The 19,946-nt window shown below is 43.6% G+C and overlaps 1 protein-coding gene across 3 annotated transcripts in view; it reads left to right on the forward strand.

Annotated features, from left to right (window-relative positions):
- The window catches only part of ADCY8 (adenylate cyclase 8), a 138,996-nt gene extending 119,441 nt beyond the window's left edge, over positions 1–19,555 (forward strand). For 2 of the 3 annotated variants that reach the window (XM_087706676.1, XM_087706678.1), the window contains 5 exons: positions 5,512–5,670; positions 11,920–12,066; positions 15,465–15,557; positions 17,984–18,098; positions 18,973–19,555. In XM_087706676.1, coding sequence (XP_087562802.1) covers positions 5,512–5,670; positions 11,920–12,066; positions 15,465–15,557; positions 17,984–18,098; positions 18,973–19,460 — 1,002 coding nt within the window. In that variant the 3' untranslated portion in view covers positions 19,461–19,555. The remainder of the gene's footprint in view (positions 1–5,511; positions 5,671–11,919; positions 12,067–15,464; positions 15,558–17,983; positions 18,099–18,972) is intronic. The other variant, XM_087706677.1, reaches the window with a different exon arrangement.
- The last annotated feature ends 391 nt before the right edge of the window (positions 19,556–19,946 follow it).

Below are 19,946 nucleotides of genomic sequence, written 5' to 3' on the forward strand. Positions count from 1 at the left end.
GCCAGTCATTTGGGGGAGAAAATATCCTGCCCATAATTCACACGAGGGGTTGATAGCCAACAACTGTCAGATTTCAAGCTGCAATCTTCCTCCTGTACTTTATACATGTCAGAATATTCATGAACTGGAATAGGACGTAGCAACAGGTCAGTCTTGGGTTCAGGAGTTGCAAGGCTGATGGTTGCATATGCACTGGAAAGTTAAAAGGTGGGGATTGTCAACTATTAGCATTTGTGGATGATCTTTGTTTCACCGCAAAGGCTGCATCACAGTAAAAAGGATTCTCAGGTATTTGAAGGGAACTGAATTTGGGTCTTCAAATACAGGTATCTGAAGTATACTAAGGTAATTGAATTTTTGTCTGTTCCAGTCACGAAGGGAGCAGTGTCAGAATATTCATGAACTGGAATAGGATGTAGCAACAGGTCATCCATTGGGGACTGACTGGAATAGGGCATGGCAACAAGGTCAGCCAATGAATAGGCATAGCAACTAAATTAGCCAATGAAGGCTGTTTAGAAACTGAAACAGTATTTCCTGGAGACAGCTAGGTGCCTGGGCGTGGCTTAGGCTTAGCTTGACTGCCCTGTATAGAGGAGGTTCTCTTTGTCTGTATTAAGCTCTGAACTCTGAACTGAAACCAATCTAGCCTGCCTGTGTTTGAACCTGCTTACAATCTCTCCTCTCAGATTCATTGGAAGAATCTGCTGTTGGTATTGTACATTTGTACATCCTGCTGAATCAGTTATCTGTGTGTGCTTTCTGGATGTGATTTCTGCAGCAAACTCTGACAATACAGGCCGCTATTTTTGTTCCTGCTTTGGTTTCAGTTTCATCCTTAATGAGAAACTTTAATTTAATTTGTTTTTAGAAAATCCTAAGACTGGCACACACACACACACCCCTTAAAGTAATTTCTTCTAGAGGTCTCTTCTATCACAGTCAATAGGTCTGCATGATGTCTTCTGCAAAGTCCTCAATTTATATTAAAAAAATAATTTTAACAAGGACCGCATTAGACTTCATTAGACTTGTGGTAAATCAGATACTCTTTGAATAGCCGTTGGGAAATAGAAGCAGTGGCTTTTGAACTTAAATATTATATGCTTCTAAAATCATTTTGTTGCACTCTGGTGTCCAAGAACATAATCAAGTTACACTAAAGCAGAAAGGAACTCATAAACCTACAATGTTTTTTCCCCATCCCCAACAAACAAGATAAGAAAGAAGTTTAGTTAGCTGGCAACATCTATTAGACCTTAATGGATCTCAAGAGCGTAAAAAGGCTTAGATGCGGTCAGTATTTGGATGGTCCCAGGCTTATAAACTACATAAAGTAATAAAAGGGGGGGGGATCTGAAAAGGATAATGGAAAACCACTTTTGTGTTGCCAAAAACCAAACAATATGGACGTGTCTATGAAAGTCTCTAGAAGTCAAGGTCAACCTGAAAGAGATTTCATCTTGTTTAAACTTTGTTTAAAGAGCAGATAATGATCTGAAACAGCGCCTGGTAAAAATTTCGTGGCTGTTTAAAGGGAGATGGTTTTCTTTCCATTTCTTAGACAATAAAAAATTGCCAAGGGAGAACAAATATTCACTGAAAAATCTCATAAATAAGGAACTGTTTTTTTTCCTCACCACTTATTCCAGTTATGAACTGGACAAGGGATGTCTGACAAGCATTTTCCACTCAGTTTTCATGTGGTATGAAGTCTCCCTGATATGTGTGAATGTATCTGTGTGTACATTGTGCGTGTTGGTCGGGAAAACCTTCAAATCAAGGTTGAGTCCCAGTAACTGCCTGGACAGATCCCTGCAGTTTTCTTGGCAAGACTTTGCAAGTGGTTTGCCATTGCCTCCTTCCTAGGGCTGAGAGAGATTGACTGGCCCAAGGTCACCCAGCTGGCTTTGGGCTTAAGGCAAGACTTCAACTCACATTTCCCTATTCCTAGCCCAACACTTTAACCACTAGATCCAGGCTTCTCACCAGTGGTGGGATTGAATTTTTTTTTACTACCAGTTCTGTGGGTGTGGCTTGGTGGGCATGACATGGCTTGGTGGGCGTGGCTTGGTGGGCATGGCAGGGGAAGGATACTGTAAAATCTCCATTCCCTCCCCACTCTAGGGGAAGGTTACTGCAAAATTCCCATTCCCTCCTGATCAGCTGGGACTTGGGAGGTAGAGAATAGATGGGGGCGGGGCCAGCCAGAGGTGGTATTTGCCAGTTCTCCAAACTTTTCAAAATTTCCGCTACTGGTTCTCCAGAACTGATCAGAACCGGCTGAATACCACCTCTGCTTCTCACCCTAGGCAACTTTAAGATGCCTGGACTTCAGCTCCCAGAATTCCCCAGTCAACATGCTTGGGGAAGTTGATATGATTAAAACATAATGCACTAGACTTATGTTTTTGTACATCTATTGTGACATAAAGTCATTAAGAATTGTAGTTATAATTTCTCTCTGCTTAGGAATCACATAAGAGAAAGGGATGGTCTCAAATATAAGGACAAAATCCTGTCAATATTTCTCTGGCCCTAATACCCAGAAATTCCAGTTAACTTTAGGACTCAAATGTCTTCACATTTGGATGGTATATAATAAGCATTACCCACCTCCCCCAATAATATGTGATGAGTTAATACCACTTTATAGTGCTTTGGTAAGGCCACACTTGGAATACTGCATCCAGTTTTGGCCACCATGATCTAAAATATATGTTGAGATTCTACAAAGAGTTCAGAGAAAAGCAATGAAGATGATTAGGGGGCTGGAGGATGAAACATGTGAAGAACAGTTGCAGGAATTAAGCATGTGAAAAGAAGAACTAGGGTTGACATGGTAGCAGTGTTCCAATATTTGAGGGGCTGCCACAAAGAAAAGGGGGGGGGGCGGTAACCTATTCTCCAAACACCAGAAGGCAGGACAAGAAGCAATGGATGGAAACTAATCAAGGAGAGAAGCAGTCTAAAACTAAGGAAAAACTTCCTGAGAGTGAGAAAAATTAATCAGTGGAACAACTTGACTCCAGAAGTTGGAGGTGCTCCATCACTGAAGGTTTTTTAAGGAGAGATTGGAGTCATTTGCCTGAAACGGTAGAGGGTCTCTTTCTTGAACAAGGGATTGGATTAGAAGACCTCCAAGATCTCTTCCAGCTCTGTTCTTCTGTTAGACCTTCTTTATCTTCAGCTAAATTTATCCAGCCAATAACTAAGACGTGACTCCAGCACAAAAGATTAGTTTAATAGGGAGTGCAGGAAAAGTGTAACGATGCCCTTGGGGGGAGTTTGCTAAATTACACATCCGGAGATTCAAAGGACACATCATTGGTGCAATGACATTTATAATTCTTCACACTGCAATTGATTTGATGTCTTGTAAAGCTTTGACTTACATGGCTATTTTAAGGACAAACTACACATTACATGAATTACATATTGTGCAACTCCTGCTCTAAATTTTATTTACTTCAAAGAACCTATGCAGCTGTATTGATCCACATCAGGATCTTTTCAGAGACGGACAGGAGTTTTAACCCTTTCCTCTCTAGCTTATCCCCAGGGAACATTTTAAAATGAGCCGTGGTGGCACAGTGGTTAGAATGCAGTACTGCAGGCTACTTCTGCTGACTGCTGGCTGCCTGCAATTTGGCAGTTCAAATCTCACCAGGCTCAAGGTTGACTCAGCCTTCTTTCCTTCCGAGGTGGGTAAAAAGAGGACCCAAATTGTTGGAGGAAATATGTTGACTGTAAACCACTTAGAGAGGGCTGTAAAGCACAGTGAAGCGGCATATAAGTCTAAGTGCTTATTGCTAAAAGAAAAGAAAAATGGACACAATTGACTTTCCCAAAGGTGCTTTTTCAAGAGGCAACCGGACTTTCTGGTTTTTCTTTGAAGATGTTTTGCTTCTCATCCAAGAAGTTTCTTCAACTCTGACTGGATGGTGGGGAATCAGAGCTGAAGAAGCTTCTTGGATGAGAAGTGAAATGTCTTCCAAAAAAAAACCAGAAAGTTCAGCTGCCTCTTGAAAAAGCACTTTTGGGACAACCATGATCTGGATAGCTGAGGATCTTCATAGACTCAACTGACTTTTACTTTACAAAAACACACACATATGGAAATGGCTAATTTTTAGAGGAATGAATTAAAATATCTTTCCCTATGCCCCAATATTTTGGTCACCACGATGTAGAAAAGATGTGGAGACTCTAGAAAGAGTGCAGAGAAGAGCAACAAAGATGATTAGGGGACTGGAGGCTAAAACATATGAAGAACGGTTGCAGGAACTGGGTATGTCTAGTTTAATGAAAAGAAGGACTAGGGGAGACATGATAGCAGTGTTCCGATATCTCAGGGGTTGCCACAAAGAAGAGGGAGTCAAACTATTCCCCAAAGCACCTGAGGGCAGGACAAGAAGCAATGGGTGGAAACTAATCAAGGAGAGAAGCAACTTAGAACTGAGGAGAAATTTCCTGACAGTTAGAACAATTAATCAGTGGAACAACTTGCCCCCAGAAGTCGTGAATGCCCCAACACTGGAAGTCTTTAAGAAGATGTTGGAGAGCCATCTGTCTGAAACGGTATAGGGTTTCCTGCCTAGGCAGGGGGTTGGACTAGAAGACCTCCAAGGTCCCTTCCAACTCTGCTATTGTATTATTTTGAGGACCCCAAATGTTTAGTTGACTAGATTCATATCAGGCACAAAGGATCAGGACCATACATTAAGTGGTAATTCAGCAAGGTTCATTGCTCAAGCCTATAAACAAAATCTAGTCACTAAGAAGGGTGGCTCAGTGGCTAAGATGCTGAGCTTGTCAATCAGAAAGGTCAGCAGTGGTTCAAATCCCTAGCGCCGCCTAACGGAGTGAGCTCCCGTTACTTGTCCCAGCTTCTGCCAACCTAGCCTTTTGAAAACATGTAAAAAATGCAAGGAGAAAAATAGGGACCACCTTTGGTGGGAAGGTAACAGCATTCCATGCACCTTCGCCGTTTAGTCATGCCGGTCACATGACCACGGAGAGGTCTTTGGACAGTGCTAGCTCTTTGGTTTTGAAACGGAGATGAGCACCACCCCCTAGAGTCAGGAACGACTAGCACATATGTGCGAGGGGAACCTTTACCTTTAGTCAACTAAAGTTCCATGCCAAATTGGCATCAGATAAAAGTCAACAAAATTCAAGGAGCATTTGTGGCAATGTAACACCTCTAGGCTGATGATGCACTTCACTCCAACACCCAACTCTCCCTGATCTTCTCTTACCCTGCAATGTACTAGATCTGTGTTTGTCCTTGAAAATAGTCTACAAACCACCCCCATCGGTCTAATTTGAACATCTCTGAACCAAATTTCATTAACTGCCAGACTGTTTCTAAGCTGGGTTGGTGCTTCTCTACTGGGTCACCCTAGAATTGATTTAATATCTACCCACTCTTCTCTTAGATGCTTATTCTTAAGGATGGACCACATGTTCAATTAAAAAAGAAGCTAAGAGGCCTTCTTGTCTTTCCAGCTTGAATACACAGCGAGGCTCGACTTTCTGTGGCGTGGCCAGGCCAAAGAAGAAATCAACGAGATGAAGGAGTTAAGAGAGCACAACGAAAACATGCTACGCAATATCCTGCCAAGCCATGTGGCCCGTCACTTCCTGGAAAAAGACCGAGATAATGAAGTACGTAAGAGCTGGGTTCTAGTAATGGACGTGGCAAAAAAAAAGCTAAGCTAGATAGAGCCTTGAGGAAGGTATGTGGCAGTTCAGCAGTTCGGCTGTTCAAATCCCACCAGGCTCAAGGTTGACTCAGCCTTCCATCCTTCCGAGGTGGGTAAAATGAGGACCCAGACTGTGGGGGCAATATGCTGACTCTGTAAACCACTTAGAGAGGGCTGAAAGCCCTATGAAGCGGTATATAAGTCTAACTATTGCTATTGCTATCCTTTGCCAAAACATCAGCTTCACCCAGAAAGTCAGGAAAGGTTGAAGAAGAAATTCAAAACTGGCCTATATTGATGCAGGGGAGGAAAAGAGAATCTCTATCAGGCTATCAACATTCTGTCATTGTACCCTAAAACAGATCCTTGAATTTATAGGGGGGAATCCCTGAGCCGAGGTGGCGCAGTGGGTAGAGTGCAGTACTGCAGGCCACTTCAGCTGACTGTTATCTGCAGTTCAGCGGTTAAAATCTCACCGGCTCAAGGTTGACTCAGCCTTCCATCCTTCCGAGGTGGGTAAAATGAGGACCCAGACTGTGGGGGTGATATGCTGACTCTGTAAAACCGCTTAGAGAGGGCTGAAAGCCCTATGAAGCAGAATATAAGTCTTAACTGCTATTGCTATTGCTAAATATTGGAATAGCTTACCTTCTGGAGTTGTGAGGGCTTCGTTCTTGAACATTTTCAGACAAAGTTTGGACAGTAGAACCCTTGGCGCTCTCTGAGCTTGGTTGTTTGCTTGCAGACATTTCATTACCCAACTAGGTAATATCATCAGTCTGGTGAGAGTGGGGTTTGCTCCGTTTATGTATGGTATGTCCCTTGACAGTGTTGGTAAAGGTGTGCTCTCCTTGGTCATTCCAAGCAAAACTACTTTTCATTATTTGTATCAGAAGCACCTACATGTTGTAGACATAGGAGAACTAAGAACCATTAAAAAGTTGGGCCACAGTTTGTCCAGGATGATACCCAGATTTCTGCCCTCGGCAAAGGATTGGATTATGTTTTGTTTTTTAATGTTGTAAACTGCCCAGAGTCGTTGGATATGAGATGAGTGGCAAATCAATTTTATAAATAAATAAAATAAATTAGAAGCTCTCGAGGTCCCTTCCAGGCCTGCGATATTAACTCTTATAAGGTATATACCCTGTTTCCCCCGAGAATAAGACCTCTCCCGGATAATAAGACCAATCGGGCTTTTGAGCGCATGCGCTAAAATAAGCCCTCCCCAAAAAATAAGCCCTCCCTGAAAATATTGCAACACAGAAGCAGCCATGAAGTGACCATGCTCGCCGCTTCCTGTACCTCAAATATAAGACATCCCTAAAAATAAGACCAAGTGCTTATTTGGGGGGGGGTTCAAAAGAAAATAAGACCCTGTCTTATTTTCGGGGAAACACAGTAAGATAAGGCTATATAAGTTAAAGGATATCGCCTGCTTCCTAATGGTAAGCACATGTGTTCTTAGCACTGAAAGCATACTTGCTTTTTGAAAGAGTAATTCTCTAATGCTGCCTTTGATCTCTCTCCCACACGACCCACCCCCACCCCAAACCACCCCGGTTTCCCCCCCCTCCTGCTGTTACATTGAATAATCATACCTGCAGAGAGTTTCTGCATCAGCTGCCTGGATCATTCAAGGTTCAACGCAGTAAACCCTTATTTACGTAATGTGCTAACCTCCCCCTTCCCCAGGGAAGTGAATAGGGAAATGAATGCTTTCCTTTCTGCACAGATGGGCTTAAGGCTCGCCGCACAAAAGCTTCCGCATCAAGAAAACAAGCGACTGCAAACAGATTGCATTTCAGCCTCTCCCAGCCGCTCCAGATGTGTGGGCAGGCTCCTGTTTGATCCGCAGTTATGCAAGGGAGTCAGGTGCTTAGAGGGCGTTAATTCTTGGGAGTCGGCCTTTTTGGGGAACTAAAATTAGATTCTGTCAGACTTCCCAAGTAGGCCAGACAGGTCCACGTGAGCTGATTCTACTTTATTGTAAGACCACATTAACGCAATCTTGCAAGTCTGAAAGTACAAATCTCCCGCTGTCTTCTTTGCAGTCTGAGAATTTGGGGGAAAGAGAGTCTCGCTTCTCTGTTTCTTTCTCCATCCATTATGCAGCTGTGGGCTATGTCGGCAGTCCCCAACCTTTCCAGTTTGGCGGCCCATCCCAGGGGAGGAGGGGGGGAGTGTGAGAGGCAGGCACATGCGCACAACTCCATTTGTGGGAGCAGCAGACACATGCACCCTCTGCTTCTGCGAATGGGGCTGACTGTGGGGGGGGGGTGCTTGCACTCACACGTGAAGCTCCACTCCAGTGGTGGGTTTCAAAAATTGTTGGAACCCACTCTGTGGGTGTGGCCTCCTTTGTGGGAGTGGCTTGCCACCCATGTGACCGAATGGGAGTGGCTTGCTGCCCATGTGACCGGATATGAAATTATGAATTAGTACTTAGGTCGGTCCAAGTAGCTATTCAGAAACTCTGGCATTGAAGCATGCAAGTCTTAAAGCTGTCAAGTTACAAGATCCTTGCCAGTGGTGGGTTTCAAAAATTTTTGGAAGCTCTTCTGTAGGTGTGGCCTGCTTTCCGGGTCCACTGGTGGAACCTCTTCTAACCGGTTCGGTAGATTTGACGAACCGGTTCTACCGAATAGGTGCGAACTGGTAGGAACCCACTTCTGCTCCACTCGTACAAGCAGCAGGCACTTACTACTTACACAGTAGCAACAGGCACTTGCACAAGTGGAGGACACACAAATGGAGCTTCGTGTGCAAGCCCCCTCAATTTGTGCAAGTGGAGCTTCACACGCACACACTTACCCCAACCCACAGGCCAACCCGAGGCCATGGCCTGCGGGTTGGTGACCCCTGGTTTATGTTGCCCAACAAGATGGGGAAGAACAGGCCACACCCGCAGACCAGATGAACCTTAAATCTCTTTTGTGTAGTCTTACAAAGCTCTTACATCTGCTGGCTGAAATGTCTGACTTACATCTGCTGACTGAAATGTGGGCCAACAATGTGCAGCAGCAGCCAAAAAAAAAAGCCAGTGAAATCCTAGGTTGCCTTAACAGAGGGATAGAATCAAGATCAGGTTAAGTACTACTACCGCTTTACAAAGCCTTGGTAAGACCATACTTGGAATATTGCATCCAGTTTTGGTCACCACAATATAAAAAAGGTGTTGAGACTCTGGAAAGAGTGCAGAGAAGAGCAACAAAGATGATTGGGGGACTGGAGGCTAAAACATATGAAGAACGGTTGTAGGAACTACGTATGTCTAGTTTAATGAAAAAAAGGACTAGGGGAGACATGATAGCAGTGTTCCAATATCTCAGGGGTTGCCACAAAGAAGAGGGAGTCAAGCTATTCTCCAAAGCACCTGAGGGCAGAACAAGAAGCAATGGGTGGAAACTAATCAAGGAGAGAAGAAACTTAGAACTAAGGAGGAATTTCCTGACAGTGTGAACAATTAATCAGGGGAGCCACTTGCCTCCAGAAGTTGTGAATGCTCCAACACTGGAAGTTTTAAAGATGGTTGGATAATCATTTGGCTGAAGTGGTGTAGGGTTTCCTGCCTAAGCAATGGGTTGGACTAGAGGACCTCCAAGATCCCTTCCAACTCTGTATTCTGTTTTGTTCTGTTCAAGTACATTCTTTAAGGAATCCAATATCCGTTCTCCTAGCCTGCACTCCTCAAAATAAAAACACCATTTCTGCTTTGCGTGGTTTTAAGAACTTGCCATGACTACAAAGGGAATAAAAATAGCTTTCCAATAAGGGCTCTAAAAAACAATGTTCCATTAATTATCATTCTATTCTATTCTATCCTATCCTATCCTATTCTTGCATGCTCATACAACATTCAAAAGCCACTGGGCACACTCATTGGTGTTGCGATCTTCTCTTCTTTGGGGTTACTTACTGATGGTGATGTGGAATATTTTAACCAAGTACTCTCATCCCTGTTCTTGGTTGATGCTATTTTGTTTGCATAAGGATCAGCACACCAACCATGAAATCACCAGCAATAGATTCTAAATATAGATGCATTTGTCCTGAGAAGCTAGCAACAAGTTCTCACAGTGATCACGATCAAGAAACATGTATGCAAGAAGCAAACTGTTCTACCAAGAAAAGAGAAATTTTGTAGCTCCGGGTTCAACCGTGGGCTCCTTGGTGCTCTCTGAGCTTGGTAGTTTTCTTGTAGATGCTTTATTAGTCAATGATAGATAACTGGTGCGACCCTCCAGCAGAGCTGGCAGCAGATTTGGACAGTGAGGAGGTTGGGGAGGAACATGGGCCAGTCCTGGAGTCTGGGGAAGGCTCTGATGAGGGCTCTGTGTCAGAGGCAGAAAGGGGGCCAGAGCCGTATGCCAGTTATCAGCTGCCTTCAGAGTCAGACATCATTGAGGCAGAGGAACAGCTGGAGCCTGTTCCCAGTGTGTGCATGCACAGAGTTGCCAGACAAAGGGAACAGCTAAGGAACAAGGGTCATCTTGGGAGTAAGACCACAGGTGGATGGTGAATGACCCCTCCCATAGGGGATAAAAGAGGAGTGAAAGGGGAGGGATGTTTGCAGGAGACAATTAGTTCATTCCTGCATTCTTTCCAAGTATTGGGGAAGATATCGGCCTGGCCACTCTCCAAGCCTGATAAAGGTCGGTAATTGTGGACTGTCTTGAAAGACTATGGGCCAGGACTTCGCTGGAGCGGAATTCATTGTAAAGTAAATAAAAAGGGTTTTATCAGCAGAGGAAGAATTGGAGGGAATGTAAGAGTAGGAGAGAGGGGAGGAAAGGGAAGAAGAGGGGAAGGGTAGAGGGGAGGAAGGGGAAGGAGAGGAGGGAAAGGAGAGGAGGAAGGAAGGAAGGAGAGAAGAAAGAGAAGAAAGGGGGAAGGAAGGAGGGAAGGAAGGAGGAAGGGAAGCAAGGAGGGAAGCAAGGAGGGAAGCAAGGAGGGAAGGAAGGAGAGAAGGAGAGAAGAAAGGAGGGAAGGAAGGAGGGAAGGAGGGAGGGAGAGAAGAAGAAAGGAGGGAGGGAAGGGGGAAGGAGGGAGGGAAGGAAGGAGGGAAGGAAGGAGAGAAGGAGAGAAGAAAGGAGGGAAGGAAGGAGGGAAGGAAGGAAGGAAGAAGAAGTAGGATTGTTGTAAGATAAGATGGGTTTATGGGATGGTAATAAAGCAATTTCAAGCATATTGTCAACTGTAGGGGAGAAAAATTGTTACAAATACATATTATTAATAACAGTTATGAGATCATATAATTGTGAATGTATATATGAGAAATAAAAAATTAAAAAAAAAGGTTTTATCAGGACAAGTGCTGCTGGGGAAGCCTAGGTCAAAACACTAACATTATCAGTGCTAGATAACCTCCAAACAAACCCCTAATTCTTCTTGGATGTTTAACCTTGCGTTGCAAGATTGAACCTCAGGCCACCAGCATGGTTTCTTGAAGGTTAGATTGATGAGCAAATTAAATAAATGGCCTCTCTTCTGCAAGTGAAGTTGCACGTCGTCCCTATAGAACAGCCTTCTCCTGAAGATCTTGATGGTACCAACTCGTGATGTTTCATAACCTAGATGTCCCCACAGAAACTTAGGTTGGGAGGTCGAGGAAGCACCGTTGGCTGTTCAATTATTGTTGTCATGATGATGTGATTCTTTTTCATAGCCTCTGAATATATTTTGGCTTTTTAGTATATTCTTTGATGGACAGTTCTATTGTTTGTTTGGGTTTCATCTTCGTGTATCACCTTGGTGAACACGGAAGATAGAATCATAGGGCTGGAAGGGACCTTGGAGGTCTTCTAGTCCAACCCTCTGCTGAAGGCAGGAGACCTTATACCAACCTGATCAAATGAGATGGGCAGTTACATAAAAAAAACATTTTTTTTTCTTTTTTGTGACCTGTCATCCCTTAATTCAGGGTTGAGTCCAGCTGACTGAATGGAGCTGAGCATTTGCTGGCTGGATGCCCTTCCTGACACCTACATGGAGTTCGCAGCAGATATTTTCTCTTTGTGCCCTGATTGAGAAACATCTGCCATGGCCTAGGACTGAACTCTCAACCTTCTGAGTGGGAGGCGAGCGTCTTCACATCTAGGCCAGCACCCCGCTCAAAATAAGCACATGTTAACAGCAAGAAAAAGCATGCCCGTGTTCCCCCCTTTAATGGCATCTTTTTTTCCGCCTCCGCCCTTCTCCTCGTTTCTAGGATCTCTACTCTCAGTCCTACGATGCAGTTGGCGTCATGTTTGCCTCTATCCCCGGTTTTGCCGACTTCTACTCCCAGACCGAAATGAACAACCAGGGCGTGGAATGCCTACGACTGCTGAACGAAATCATCGCTGACTTTGACGAGGTAATTTTGCAACCTTTGGGACCTGGAGAGAGAGTGAGGTTTAAGGAACAGCTGGCCGAGCCAGCAGGCCCTGGCATTTTGTCAGCCAATTGATTACGTTAACCTCTGCATTAATGCAATTTTAGCTAGCAACTAATTTCTTTTTAATTCTAATCCATGGATGGATTTCAGGATGGAGGTGAGTCCAGCTGATAGAGCTGAGGTGGCGCAGTGGTTAGAGTGCAGTACTGCAGGCTACTTCTGCCGATTGCTGCCTGCAATTTGGCAGTTCAAATCTCACCAGGCTCAAGGATGACTCAGCCTTCCATCCTTCCAAGGTGGGTAAAATAAGGACCCAAATTATTGGAGGCAATAGGCTGACTCTGTAAACCACTTAGAGAATGCCGTAAAAGCACTACGAAGCGGTATATAAGTCTAAGTGCTAGTGCTAGCTTGAGTAGATGGTGGAAAGCCGCTAGGATAATCTAATTAAGAACAGGGATATGGGTTAGGGAGGCTGAAAAAAGAATGCCAGAAAGAATGTGTATTGGGAACTGGAAACAGAGGGACGTGGCCACATGCGAGTACAGATAGGCCTCAATTTACAACAGTTCATTTACTGACAAAAGTCACTTATGAACATTTTCACACTTGGGACCATTGCAGCCTGTCCATGTCCATGTGATTTACTTTCAGAGGCTTGACAACTGCTTCATATTTATGACGGCTGCAGTGTCCCGGGGTCACGTGGTCACCTTTTGCGACCTTCTGACAAGCAAAGTCAATGGGAAACCCAGATTCCCTTAACAACCATGTTATTCACTTAGCAACTGCAGTGACACACTTAACAAATGTGGCAAGAAAAGTTGTAAAATGGGGCAAAACTCACTTAACAAGTTTCTCACTTAGCAACATAAATTCTGGGCTCAGTTGTGGTCATTAGACCATCGTCTTTGTTGGAATTATTCTAAAGAGCCTTAGAAATGAGGAGCCGAGGTGGCGCAGTGGTTAGGGTGCAGTACTGCAGGCCACTTCAGCTGACTGTTATCTGCAGTTCAGCGGTTCTAATCTCACTGGCTCAAGGTTGACTCAGCCTTCCATCCTTCTGAGGTGGGTGAAATGAGGACTCAGACTGTGGGGGCGATATGCTGACTCTGTAAACTGCTTAGAGAGGGCTGAGAGCCCTATGAAGCGGTATATAAGTCTGATAGATAGATAGATAGATAGATAGATAGATAGATAGATAGATAGATAGATGATAGATAGATGATAGATAGATAGATAGATAGATAGATAGATAGATGATAGATAGATAGATAGATAGATAGATAGATAGATAGATAGATAGATAGATAGATAAATAAAATAGACTTCTGCTTTGATTTTCCTCATTGTCTGCCAATTGCCATCCAACTTCAATGTCTACATAGGAAAAAGCCTAGATCAGAGTTTCTCAGCCTTAGGAAATCCAAAGATGTGTGGACTTCCAACTCCCAGAATTCCCCAGTCAGCATGGCTGGCTGGGGAATTCTGAGATTTGAAGTCCTCATATCTTCCAAGTTCTCAAGGTTGAGAAACGCTGCCTAGATTGAAAAATAAAAGACAATGAATGGACACAATTCTCTAAGGCCAGGAAAGAGATGATGGTTCTCTCGTTCTTCACCAAATACTGTCAAAACAACCTCAAAGGTCCAGTGGCATCATAACTTAATGAAGCAACCCCTCTTAGATGTTCTGCAGGATTATAGAAAAGGCCTCGGGGTTGCTTATTTATTTCTCTTGCAACCTACATGGGCTGCTGAAAGGTTAAAGCATTAAAAACCGCAGCGCAATTAAAACCAGGCAATAAACCCAACCAACAGAATAATTAAACTAAACTCATAAGCTCCAAAGTAGAGTAGCCCTCATTGTAACGATGAGCAATGCTCATATTTCAACATCTCATGAAAACCTCCCTTGTAACATCTGCATGGAAAGATGATTGCTACACAAGAGTGCACATATGTGCTCACATTTATTGTTATTACTTTTCTCATAATCAGCCTGAATTGGGCAACTAAAAGTTGAAAGCTTTTTTCATTGAGGGTTAGGGTCCTTGATCTACGATTTTTGTCAGTATGGATGTTCTGACCTAGGTTTCCTCAAACCACAAAGCAGAATCCTTGTCCTGACAAAAACCCCTTTTTATGAAGTTACTGTGAATTCTTCTCATTCATAGCCAGCAAAGTCTTTCAAAGGAGGATTTACAGTCACAGACCTTATCTGGCTTGGAGAGCTGCCAGGCCGATATTTTCAAAACTTGGCAAGGAGCCTCAGAGAGTCACGAACTCATTAAGCAAACTAATTGTCTCCTGCAAACTCCACTTTCCTTTCGCTCCTCTTTTATTTCGTCTGGGAGGGGGCATTCATCGTCCACCTGTGGCCTTACTCCCAAGTTGACCACTGTTCTTTAGCTGTTCCCTTCATCTGGCAACTCTGTGCATGCGCACACTGGGAACAGGCTCCAGCTGTTTTTCTGTCCCACTGATATCTGACTCTGAAGGCAGCTGATAACTGTCAGATGGCCCTGGTCCCCTCACTGCCTCGGACACAGACCCCTCATCAGAGCCTTCCCCAGACTCCAGGACTGGCCCATGTTCCTCCCCAACCTCCTCACTGTCCAAATCTGCTGCCAGCTCCACTGGCCATTGGTGGGCCACAACAATGGGATGTAGAAGATATAATCTTTAGCTTCTAGCCTATATCAAACTGACTCTCACATTTTCACTGAAAAGAGAGAGCGATTTTTTCACTATTGCTTTCAGACTCAATAGGGATAGTAAGTACTATGCAACAATTTGTCTGTTAATAATTATTTTTTTAGCTCTTCTTTCTTTCATGAAGGGGAATGGCATCCTTCGGGTTTATTGATCATCTTTCCTTTGGGTCAGTACAGTACAGATAGTCCTCAATTTACAACAGTTAGTTTGGAGTTACAATGGCACTGAAAAAAGTGACTTATGACCATTTTCACACTTATGACTAAAGCGGCATTCCCATGGTCATGTGATCAGAATTCACACGCTTGCCAACCGACTCATACTTACGACTGGGGTCCTGTGATCCCCTTTTGCAACCTTCTGACAAGCAAAAACTCAATGGGGAAGCCAGGTTCCCTTCGCAGCCGTGTTACTAACTTAACAACCGCTGTGATTCATGTAACAGCGGTGGCAAGAAAGGTCATAAACCTGAGGCAAAGCTCACTTAACAACAGTCTCACTTGCCAATAGAGGTTTCAGGCTCAGTTGTGGCCATAAGTCGAGGGCTACCTATATTGTCTGTCACTCCAAAGCAATAAATCACAGGGTGAAGGATGTAAAATGGAATCATTTAAGCAAGAATGTATCTCATAACCATGACTTTGAAATCCATGTTTTCAGTTATTAGGTGAAGAACGATTTCAGGATATTGAGAAAATTAAAACGATTGGAAGCACATACATGGCGGTATCGGGGCTGTCCCCTGAAAAACAGGTAAGGCGCTAATCTGATTTTCTAACACATATTTGTCTGTTTCAAGAGAAAGATGTGAAGGAAGCCACAGCTCAGCCAAGACTAGCAGGGCAAGCATTGTATATAAATAACCCACAAGCTCCACTCTCCCTCACACAGATGTCACCTAGCCTGATAACATATATAGGAAACAACAAGCTTGGAGCACACCAAGAACTCAACAGTTGAAACCTGAGCGACATACATTTTCAACTATGGATTTCAGATAATTTTCTTTTTCTTTTTAATTTATCAATTTCATATATACATTCACAATTATATGATCTCATAACTGTTATTAATAATATGTATTTATAACAATTTTCCCCTACAGTTGACAATATACTTGAAGATTGCTTTCTTAACATCCCATAGATCCATCTTATCTTACAACGGTCCTACTTCTTCCCTCCCTCCCTCTTTCCTCCCCTCGTTTCTTCTCTCCTACTCCCCTTCCTTCCCTCCTTCCTTCCCTCCCTCCTTCCCCTTCCCTCCTTCTCTCCTTCCCTCCTTCCTTCCCTCCTTCCTTCCTTCCTTCCTTCCCTCCTTTCTTTTCTCCTTCTCTCCTTCCTTTCCCCCTTCCTTTCCTTCTTCCTTCCCCGCTTCCTTCTCTCCTACATTCCCTCCTTCCTTCCCTCCTTTCTTCTCTCCTTCTCTCCTTCCTTCCCTCCTTCCTTCCTTCCCTCCCTCCTTCCCCTTCCCTCCTTCTCTCCTTCCCTCCTTCCTTCCCTCCTTCCTTCCTTCCCTCCTTTCTTTTCTCCTTCTCTCCTTCCTTTCCCCCTTCCTTTCCTTCTTCCTTCCCCGCTTCCTTCTCTCCTACATTCCCTCCTTCCTTCCCTCCTTCCTTCCCTCCCTCCTTCCTACCCCCCTTTCTTCTCTTTCTTCTCTCCTTCCTAATTTTCTATTGCCACCATTTTTTAAAAAAAAAAATCATTTCTTCATCATTGATTTAGACACCAAAAAAGGAAGATTTGTAAGCAGATGTGGGGTAGAGCTGCATATTTTCTTCCGGTCCCAACTCTACCCTTTGCCATTTTGAGATCCTAATAAAGCAGAGCTGTGAATTGTGCAGAGAGGTTGTTGGCTTCAATATTTCTTCAAACACCTAATTCCCACAAAACGGTCTTTTGTCTAAGTACATTTAACCATGGAGTATGGCTGCATTATTTTTATCCTTCACATCTGTTCCACTACCTTCTCTTATTGGTATCATTAATATGATTGTTGTTACTTGGATGTTATGATTATCATTACTTTGTTGTTTTGCATGTACACTGAGAGCTTATGCACCGGAGACAAATTCCTTGTGTGTCAATCACACTTGGACAACCATTTAAATATGAGCCAGCAGTGTGCAGCAGCTGCCAAAAAAAAGACAACACAGCTCTAGGCTTCATAAACAGAGGGATAAAATCAAGATCACATGAAATGTTAATACCACTTTATGATCCCTTGGTAAGGCCACACTTGGAATACTGCATTCCGTTTTGATTGCCACAATGTAAAAAAGTTGTGGAGACTCTAGAAAGAGTGCAGAGAAAAGCAATAAAGATGATTAGGGGGACTGGAGGCTAAAACATATGAAGAACGGTTTCAGGAACTGGGAATGTCTAGTTTAATGAAAAAAAAGGACTAGGGGAGACATGAGAGCAGTGTTCCAATATCTCAGGGGTTGCCACAAAGAAGAGGGAGTCAAAATATTCTCCAAGGCACCTGAGGATAGAACAAGAAGCAATGGGTGGAAACTAATCAAGGAGAGAAGAAGCTTAGAACTAAGGAGGAATTTCCTGACAGTTGGAACAATTAATCAGTGGAACAGCTTGCCTCCAGAAGTTGTGAATGCCCCAACACTGGAGGTTTTTAAGAAGATAACCATTTGTATGAAGTGGTGTAGGGTTTCCTGCCTAAGCAAAGGGTTGGACTAGAAGAAATAAATAAGCAACCCCAAGGCCTTTTCTCCAAGATCCCTTCCAACTCTGTTATTCTATCTATCTAATATACTGTTCTGTTCTACTGTACTGTACTCAACTCCACTCCAGTTCTGTTCTATTCTATTCTATTCTACTCTACTCTACTCTACTCTACTCTACTCTACTCTACTCTACTCTACTCTACTCTACTCTACTCTACTCTACTCTACTCTACTCTAAAATAGAATCCAAGGACAAATTAGATAGTTGAACTGAATAGGACTAGAATCTTCCTATGTTTCCAAGAAAGCTCTCTTTGTTTGTTGTGGTGTTGCAATACTGTGGTATTCCAAAAAGAGAATTTAGCTTCTCTCCTGGCTAATATTCTTCAACCTTTAAGTTCAATTCTCTGAACTGTTTTGGCCTTTGGCTCCATTTTGATGGAGCAGCTGATCAGCCAACATGCCTGATGCATTGATTCTGTCTTTCATTCCTCAGCAGTGTGAAGATAAGTGGGGCCATTTATGCGCCTTGGCAGATTTCTCCATTGCACTGAATGAAAGCATTCAAGAGATTAACAAGCATTCTTTTAACAACTTTGAGCTCCGCATCGGTAGGTATCTGCTGAATGTTTTTAAGTGACCCCCACGGTCTTGCAGTTGAGCAGAGTTCCCACCAGCTGAAAATAAAGCCTTTATTCATTGAATCACTTCAGTGATGCTTGCCATAGGTCGAAAATTCACCAAAACTTAAAGATGCATTCCTATGAAAACCTAAAGTTATTTCCAGTGGTGGGATTCAAATTATTTAACAACCAGTTCTCTGCCCTAATGACCAGCTGGGTAGGCATGGCTCGGTGGTCATGTGACTGGGTGGGCATGGCCAGCTCAACATCATTCACGTTGATGGGCGCTTCGCCTTAGCTGCTACAATGTCATAAGGGTTAACCGGAGAGGCCGTGTCTGTAAGCAGGGCAATAAAGATTAGGCTAGAAACAACACCAGAATGTTTCCTTCCTGCCTTCCTTACAGGATTAGCCCTGTAAAGTGGAAAAAAACAAAATGAGATTTCTTCCAACAATCGGTTCTCCGGGCTGCTTAGAAAGTTAACAACCGGTTCTCCCGAATAGGTGCAAACTGGCTGAATCCCATTACTGGTTATTTCCTCTTGGTTTGAGCAAGCAAGTCTTCACAACATAGTTAAATTCACTGGAGACCTCAGATTTCATAGGATTTCTCCCATGCGTGAAATCCAGCAGGTTCTGACAGGTTCCGGAGAACTGGTAGTGGACATTTTGAGTACTTTGGAGAATTGGCAAATGCTACCTCTGGCTGGCCCCAAAATGGGGAGGGAATGGAGATTTTGCAGTATCCTTCCCCTGCCATGCCCACCAAGCCACACTCACAGAACCAGTAGTAAAAATATTTTAATTTCACCACTGATTGCTCCGTACCATAACCGTAATTTGCTCTTTTTCTTCTTCTTAGGTATCAGCCAAGGCTCGGTTGTAGCTGGGGTCATCGGTGCTAAGAAACCACAGTATGATATCTGGGGGAAAACTGTTAATTTAGCTAGTCGAATGGACAGTACTGGAATCAGCGGCCGAATACAAGTGCCTGAGGACACCTATCTGATCTTGAAGGACCGCGGATTCGCCTTTGACTATCGGGGAGAGATTTACGTCAAGGGCATCAGCGAGCAAGAAGGCAAACTCAAAACCCACTTCCTTCTGGGAAGAGTTCAGCCCAACCCTTTGACCATGCAACCAAGAAAACTAACGGGACAATACTCCTTAGCTGCTGTCGTGCTGGGGCTCGTGCAATCGCTGAACAGGCAAAAGCAGAAGCAAATTTTAAACGAGAACAATAATTCGGGCATCATTAAGGGTCATTACAATCGGCGGACTTTATTAACTCCGGGCGGGTCCGAGTCAGCCGTCCAGGCAGAAGCCGCCGACAAGACGGACTTGCCATAAGCCTGCATCTTCCTTGTGATTTCTTTCCTTTTTTCTTTTTTTTTAATTTCTTTTATATATGAAATAAATATATAAATAAATATGTTTTAATTTTTTTTAGAACCAGCTTTTTCTTTTTTTCCCCCCCCCCTTTTTCTTGAAAGGCGTTCATTTCATCCACCGCCGCACCGTTTCCCAGCCCGCGGCTCATCCTCTGAGGTTGCTTTTAGCAATGCTTCAAAGGTCCCGCTCCAATTGGGAAATCCGGAAAGTTCTAATCTTGGAATTGGGACATCTTGAGATTTGATTCCCTCCTACATCTGTGCTTTTTTTAAAAAAAGGATGTGATAGGAATTAGACAGATGGTGACAGAACTAAGCTTTGAATTGAAAAGATCTAATGTCCTTTTTTAACGATTCACCAAGATGGGTAGAAAAGGTTAGTCGTTTTTCCGGCCTCTGGGATTTCAACATACAGGTACTCCTTGACGTCCATCATGGAGCCTGC

The sequence above is a fragment of the Thamnophis sirtalis genome, unplaced genomic scaffold, assembly GCF_051295495.1.
Source record: "Thamnophis sirtalis isolate CommonGarterSnake01/CBP01778 unplaced genomic scaffold, rThaSir2_p1.2 scaffold_2, whole genome shotgun sequence".
Taxonomy (NCBI): Eukaryota; Metazoa; Chordata; class Lepidosauria; order Squamata; family Natricidae; genus Thamnophis; species Thamnophis sirtalis.